The sequence below is a fragment of the Mobula hypostoma genome, chromosome 10, assembly GCF_963921235.1.
Source record: "Mobula hypostoma chromosome 10, sMobHyp1.1, whole genome shotgun sequence".
Taxonomy (NCBI): domain Eukaryota; kingdom Metazoa; phylum Chordata; class Chondrichthyes; order Myliobatiformes; family Myliobatidae; genus Mobula; species Mobula hypostoma.
The window spans coordinates 105,499,556-105,507,426 of record NC_086106.1 but is presented as its reverse complement, the minus strand read 5'-3'; the positions used below and the strand labels follow the sequence as shown (position 1 = coordinate 105,507,426).

Genomic DNA, 7,871 nt, shown 5'->3' with positions numbered 1-7,871 from the left:
TGTCGACTGCTGAAAGCTGACACATATTACAAACAAAAACATTTAAAGTGCTGCACAGTTTTCAGGCTCAGGGCAATGGTTGGTCTGCACAGATACTGAAAAAAAATGAGTAGGAATGTTGCTAACATCCTCCTGATCTTACCTTTGTTTTGACGGCTCACCTTGCCTCCCTCTCTCTACATTTCTTACAACTCTTCTGTCTAACCCTCTAGAAATGCATGTTCTAAAACTCTTATGAACTTTTATAGATGTATGGTGTGGAGTATATTGACTCCATTACAGCCTGGTATGGAAACACCAATGTTCTTCAACAGAAAAACCTACAAAAAGTAATGTATATGGCCCATCATGGGCAAAGACCATTGAGCACATCTACATGAAACATTGTTACGGGAAAGTAGAATCCATCATTAGGGAAGCACCACCCACGACATGCTCCCTTCTCGCTGCTGCCATTAGAAAGAAGATACAGGAGCCTTAGGACTCCCACCACCAGGTTCAGGAATAGTTATTACCCCTCAACCATCAGACTCTTGAACCAAAGGGGAAAACTTCACTCAACTTCACTTGCCCCATCATTGAAATTTTCCCACAACCTATGATCTCACGTTCAGGAACTCTTCATCTCATGTTCTCAATATTTACTGCTTTTTGATTTATTATTATTATTATTATTTCTTTCTTTTTGTAGTTGCTCAGTTTGTTCTCTTTTGTACACTGGTTGAATCTCCAAGTTGGTATGGCTGTTCAATAATTCTATTTTGGTAATTATTCTGCTAAGAATTTACTGAATATGCTCCAAGATAAAGAATCTTAGAGTTGTATATGTGACATACATATACTTTGACAATAAGTTTATTTTGAACTTTGAACTTTCAGCTTTCTAGTTTCCAGTTCATCAGTATTTGGATGTAGATTAACTAGGTCCTTCTCTCTGTCCCTACATTAAGTAGATGAGCAATATTAGGTTGCTTTCATCTATAGACCTCATTCATTTTGGAGGCTAGCGAGAAAATGGAAATATTTTTCCCTGAGTTGCAAGCTCCTTCATGCAGTTTAGTAGTGACTACACTTCCAAAGTATTTTGTCAGCTGTAGAGCATTTTGTAAGGGTTGTAAAACCGTGGAACTTGCGCTTTAGATTTTTTGAGCATTGGTGTGATTCTATCTGAAACAGTGTGAACAATATTGTTCTCCTTATTTCACAAAGGAAGTTAATGAACTGGAAGCAATAGCAAATTGCTAGAGGAACTGAAAAGCTTAGGCAGGATTTGGGAGACAAAGTGATAGAGGACATTTCAGGCTGAGATCTGCCATTAGGACTGAGTGTGTGGGGGAGAAAGTCAAAATGAAAAAGGTGAAATGGAAGTCTGGGCTCTGGTGGCTGAGGGTGGAACTAGGTGAAAGTGGACAGGGAATGATGGGCAATGGGGTGGAGTCAGGAGACAGCAACACACATCAAAGTTGCTGGTGAACGCAGCAGGCCAGGCAGCATCTCTAGGAAGAGGTACAGTCGACGTTTCGGGCCGAGACCCTTTGTCAGGAGACAGTAGTTGGTTGGTGATGGGTAATAGAAACAGATAAGGAGAGAGAGGAACAGCTGCCAAGTTGGTGGTGGTGGGGGTGGGGGTTGGTGGAGGTAGAGACGAAAGGCTGCTGCTGCTGGGATCTGATAAGTAAGGAAGGTGATATGTGAAACCAGAGAAGGGAGGGATGATGGGCAGATAGAACCAGCTGGGGGAGGGGAAAGGAGACACAGTAGGTAAAGTTTGGCGAAGACAGGCACATGGAATCTGGCAGGGGAGAGGAACAAAAGTTGGTAATTGATTTTTGTGGAGTGGGATTGGAAAGGGGTTGTGGCTTAAGGGTTGCGAAACTACCTCGATGGAATAGGAGGTGTTATTCTTCTGGTTTATGTGTGGCCCTACTCAGGCTGTGGAGAAGGCCAAGGGTAAACAGGTCAGAATACAAACAGGAAAGGGAGTTGAAATGGCAACTGGGAGCCGAAGGTGGCTAATGCAGACTGAGCACAATTACACTACTAAACGGTTGGCTTAGTCTGAGCTTGGCTTCACTGATGTAGATGAGGTAACACTGAGAATACTGAGTGACGAACGAGGTTGGAGGTTCGCCTCACCTGGAGGTGCTGTTTCGGTGCCTGGATGCTGGTGAAAGAGGAGGTACAGGGACAGGTGTTGCTTCTCCTGCTGTTGCAGGAGAAAAGTGTCAGGGAATGGGGAGGGGTGGGTGGTAGATAACCAGAGAGTCGTAGAGCACAGAAACAGGCCCGAATGGTTCATGCCAACTTAAGTGCCCACGGTTGGCCTATATCCCTCTAAATCTTTCATATTGATGTACCCATCAAGGTGTCTTCTAAATGCTGTTAATGTACCTGCTTCAACCAGTTCCTCTGGAGACTCATTCCATATATGGACCACCCCCTTGGGTGAAAAAGTTGCCTCTCAGGTTTCTATGAGGGAATGGTCCATATAGAAAGCAGAAATGGGTGGGGGGGGGCAGGGAGAGCAGAGGTGAGGGGGAAGATGTGAGTCGTGGTAGGGTCCTTTTGTTACTGGTGGAAATGATGAAGAAGAATTCAGACACAGGTAGGGTGAAAGGTGAGGACTATAAAACATAGAAAACCTACAGCACAATACAGGCCCTTTGGCCCACAAAGCTGTGCGAAACATGTCCTTACATTAGAACTACCTAGGGTTACCCATAGCCCTCTATTTTTCTAAGTTCCATGTACCTATCCAGGAGTCACTTACACCCTGTCGTTTCCACCTCCACCACTGCCGCTGGCAGTCCATTCCATGCACTCACCACTCCCTGCATAAAAAAATTACCCCAGACATCACCTCTGAACCTTCTTCCAAGCACCTTAAAACTATGCCCTCTTGTGCTAGTCATTTCAGCCCTGGGAAAAAGCCTCTGACTATCCACACAATCAATGCCTCTCATCATCTTGTACACCTCTATCAGGTCACCTCTTATCCTCCGTCGCTCCAAGGAGAAAAGGCCAAGTTCACTCAACCTATTCTCATAAGGCATGCTCCCCAATCCAGGCAACATCCTTGTAAATCTCCTCTGCATCCTTTCTATGGTTTCCACATCCTTCCTGTAGTGAGGCGACCAGAACTGAGCACAGTACTCCAAGTGGGGTCCAGGGGAACTCTATTTCTGTTCTCTCTGGGGTTGAGTAGGATACAGTAGAAGTCACAGGACATTTCAGATGTACACTACAGAAACTGGAAAGCCTCATCTTGAGAACAGAAGCAACAGAGGTGAAGAAACTGAGAAAAAGGGATATGAGACCCTGGCTGCATTGAAGACAATTCAGAGAAGTTCAATAAATTAATACTTGAAAAAGTGGGCTGTCTGATGAGGAAAGGGGTTAGGCAAGCTGGGGCTGTATCTGCTAGAATCTAAAACACAGAGAAGAAACTGACTTAATCATCTGGGGCCCTAAGAGAATGAGGAGAGCCTGTTTTCTCTTGTGGGACAATTTAGTCATCACTGTTCTCAAATAAGGGATTGAAACCAAATGAAGTAAAATAAATTCCTCTCAAATGGGCAGAGCCTTTGGAACACTCCCGCTTAAAAAGAGGTGGAATCTGAGTCTATGATTTGTTTGTATGTCAGCCAGAAAAGCAAAGAGATGAAATATTACTAAGGTCAGGGGGGAATGCAGAATTGAATTTACAAACAGATCAGTCATGGTATAATTGAATGCAGAAAACCAACTCAAGTGGCTGGGTGACCTACTCCTGTTCCAAATTTGCATGTTTGTATGTCTGTATGAAATATATTAATGAATGTAAATAATTTACAGGCCCCTTTTCTCTTAGTACTTCTTGTGAAGGTTTAGCTTCTTGTTGGGATTTTATCCCTCATGATTCGGAATCAGAATCAGAATCAGACTTAATATCATCCCAAATACTTTACCCCAATTTAATATTCATCATGCATGATCCTTGATAAGCACTGACTAGCAAGCTATTTAACTCCGTGTGGTATTAGTAATAGTCTGATCTTATTCTCAATGTAGCTAAAAGTGACATTTCCCTATGTAAGTCAGTAACAGCAAACATTAGCCCTCCCAACAACAAGCTAGATCAATAGACCTGGTACATAATGCACCACCAAACCTTGGATTTTCTTGATCTTTTCTGAACCCAGGTGATACTCTTACCTCTCAAGCACCGGAACAAGTCTTAAGAACCACTTCCACTAGGATTTACAGAAATACTATCTTTATGTGCAGGCAACACATTTGTTGGTCAATACTTTCCTCTTAGTAAAGTTAATTTGAATAAGTATTTCTAAATAAGAACAAGTATTTCTTAAACAGTAGGTAAGTCCAAAGAGCACTACTAACACACCCATCACATTATACAATGAGACTCAATCAAATATGAAACAGTGCCTTCAAGTCATTATTATTTTCTCCCATCTTCCTTAATTCCAATTCTCCTTTGCTGTGAATAAATATTCTAATGAGAGAATGAATAGGGGAATAAACAAGTCATATTTATGAGCTATGAATATTATTTTTCCTTAATTGCAAATGTGTGGATGGCAGTGGACTGGGTTATACGTTGATGATTTTTCCTCTTTCCCTCCCTTCAGGATTTACATGTATCACAGGCCAAATCCAAAATGAAATAAGTAGCGCCCAGCTCCTAGTGAGATACTTTTTCAGACCAGATGCTAGGAGACAAGGTATGAAGGCTGATGAGGGTTGTACGGAAAAGTACGTGAAGGAAGATCATGCTTGATCCTACTGAATGGCGCTGTAAGCACTTGGAGCCAAAATGGTTATTTTTACTTTTATTTCTTAATTATTGTGATGCTAAAGGGATAAAGATGACTTTACTACAAATTTCTCTCTCCACAGAGCTGCACTAGGGAGTATGAGTGTGGTTGAGTGTTAGATCTGACTTTCATTAGTGAAATGACTCTGACTAAATCAACTGGGTAATCATTGGACAGGCATTTATGGACAGCCTTCAGAACCTTGCTCTTTCCACTGGTCAATATCTGGAGCTGAGTAACAATGGTGTTCAATGTGACCTTGAGGTGAGTTTATAACCACAATTCTATTTCTTTGGAAAATTTTGAACTTCCATTGCTGTGGCAATCCCATTCCTGCCACTGCCTCAATTTGTTTGTTCCTTAAATCCTTAGGCTCTTCTTTTTAAACTCTAAATTTGACATTTACTCCTACTGTCTTCCTATCTTCATCCACCATAATCTTAAACTCAGCTAAATTCAGCATTTGTTCACCCAACAGTATGTGTTCAGCAATGCGTCAATGTTCTTTATTCTTCTTTATAAATCCATCAGTGGCAGTAACACCCCCCATAACTCTATGCTTGTATATCTGAAGCCCTAACCATCATACAACCTTCTCAGGATATCTTTGTTCTTCCACAATCCTCTCAGCAGGAGTTTCCTGGTGATCAAATCTTCAGATGATTGGACTCAATGCTCCAAAACTGCTCCCCTAGGCCTTCTGCATTTCTAACTTATCTCAACTCTTATAGGACATACCTTAAAACAGTAGAAATGCTGGAAATAATCAGCAGCTCTAAGGGGCCATCATTATCCTGAAATGTTAACTTGGTTTCTCTTTACATGCTGCCTGATCTGCTGAGTATTTCTAACGTTTTCTCATTACATTGTGGATTTCACATTGCAGAGCAATAGGATGTAACACCAATTTAGCATTGATCAAATCAACAATAAATATATGCAATGCTTGTGTGGTGTTAACAACTATCAACTCCAATATTTGTTCACAGGAATCAACGGTGCAGGCCTTATGTTGTGTGATTATCAACAGAAGCTAACAACTGCTTGGTATGAAGCCACATACGTTTTAGTGCAGTTAAATGGCAGGTGCCTTGCATCTCTTGGCATTTCCAACCTAACCGTCATAGTTAGACAACATCCACACTGACTACAATGTCCTCCAGTCTGTTCATCCATTATGTATTTAGGAATTTCTCCAGATAAATCTCGCACAGGAGTTCCCAACCTGGTGTCCGCGAACCTCTCGGTTAATGGTATGGGGTCCATGGCATAAAAACCGTTGGGAACCCCTGATCTCGCGGAAGAGTGACGAATATTCTGACGGAAAGGATTGTGTTTGTGTTGTAGTTTCAGGGTTAACGGCAATCTTGCTGCTGAAGTAATGTTAAACAATCAAGAAATTACAAGGGTTACCTGTTGACCAAAAAGGCAGGTGTCCTGTGCACTCATGCACAACACCTACTCTGTGGTATCTAATGGTAACCACAGTCGTAGCTACCTTAAAGGTACCCGGGCGAGGCAGCAAGCGAACAGTGACGTGACACAGGTGACACCAGACCCTTCAGCATAGACACGCTTTGTTTAGCACAATCCGTTCTCCTTTTAAAGAATAATATTTAAACGCAAGTCATCCACTAACAAACTCAAAATCTATTCAACTGATGAAGCGCGTGGCCAGAAACGGCAATTAAAAGATTGCTGTAAAAATAAGGAAAATATATATTTCATAAATAATTCTAACATAGGGGCCAAACACTACGCGTCTTAAGGCAATTGCTACTACAATGGCCAGTACTACAATGGCCACAATTTCAGCAAGGCGTTTGAAAGTCAAGGTTCAATCACTTTCTGAAGGAATAGGTGGAAAAGATGCATTCAAACACGTTAGAGATATTAACACAGTCGTAGGAGTGGGGCGAGGGGTTTACGTTAATAAAAATAGTTCCTTTAGCAAGGCAGCAGGTATTTTTAAGTTCAAGCGGTTCTACAAGAGTCTTTATTAGAACTTTTGCGAACAGCGTTCATTTTATTGTTTTTCAGAAAGGCAGCATCATGATTTGACAGCAACTCACGAATTTCATTCTGTCTGGATTGTGGAAACTTACGCCCGTAAAATGCGCTTCTACTGGATCTCCTTTCTTTGTTTTGACACAGTCTCACACAAGCCTTGATGATCAAGTAGCCCACCTCTGCTATATTCAGAAGCACGCAAACGCCCGACACCGCCAGCATGAAGATGGTGAAGATGGTCTTTTCGGTGGGTCTGGACACAAAACAGTCCACCGTATTGGGGCAAGGGAAGGCGTCGCACTTGACCAAGCGGATCATCCTGAAGCCCGGGTAGATTAGATAGAAGATGTACAAGAAGGCGACTTCGAAAATCACCCTGAAGATGATACTGATGACGTAGGTCCACCAGAGAGACCCAGTGATGTGCATTCTGCGCTTAGTCACTTTCTCAATGTCCATGTCCCCAACTTCTCCAGCCAGCTGCTTGACCCGGAAGATCTTTTTTTCCACATGGTGCTTGTGGGCAACGTGCATGGCCACTAGTAGGGCGGGAGTGGAGACCAATATCAGCTGCAGGGCCCAAAGCCTGATGTGGGAGATTGGGAAGAACTGATCGTAGCAGACACTGTTGCAACCCGGCTGCTGAGTGTTGCACGTGAAGCCGGTCTTTTCATCGCCCCAGACGCTCTCTGCGGCCACGACCAGCACCATGATCCGGAAAATGAAGAGAACAGACAGCCAGATCCGCCCGATGCCCGTCGAGTGCTTGTTCACCCCTACCAGGACAGTGTAGAAAACTGGCCAGTTCATCTCCCCTCAGTTCAGGAAAGGAAAATAATAAATTAAGTTGCCAATTCCTCCGTGTCAGCACCAACCCGACCCCTTTTGTAAATGGTGATCATATGGTCTGGGCGTTCTACATATTCAATTTGCATACAACGATTCTTTTTATTGCGCTAACAAAACAGTATTCAATTCCGACTCCTTCATCTCCACCTACACTAGATAAAGGAATCTGTGTAGTCACAAACGCAGCATGTGCCT

General features: G+C 42.7%; 1 protein-coding gene across 2 annotated transcripts; it reads right to left on the bottom strand.

Annotated features, from left to right (window-relative positions):
* Positions 1-1,629: 1,629 nt before the first annotated feature.
* Positions 1,630-7,637, bottom strand: gjb1a (gap junction protein beta 1a). Of its 2 annotated transcripts, none has more exons than XM_063060983.1 (2): positions 6,980-7,637; positions 1,630-2,164 (listed from the first exon to the last, which is right to left on the bottom strand). In XM_063060983.1, the coding sequence occupies exons 1-2, from the start codon at positions 7,635-7,637 to the stop codon at positions 2,133-2,135; spliced, it is 690 nt and encodes a 229-aa protein (XP_062917053.1). In that variant the 3' UTR covers positions 1,630-2,132. The 2 variants fall into 2 exon arrangements, with proteins under 2 accessions (XP_062917053.1, XP_062917051.1); XM_063060981.1 differs by lacking the exon at positions 1,630-2,164 and adding an exon at positions 4,699-5,009 and having other exon boundaries at positions 6,984-7,637.
* Positions 7,638-7,871: the final 234 nt, after the last annotated feature.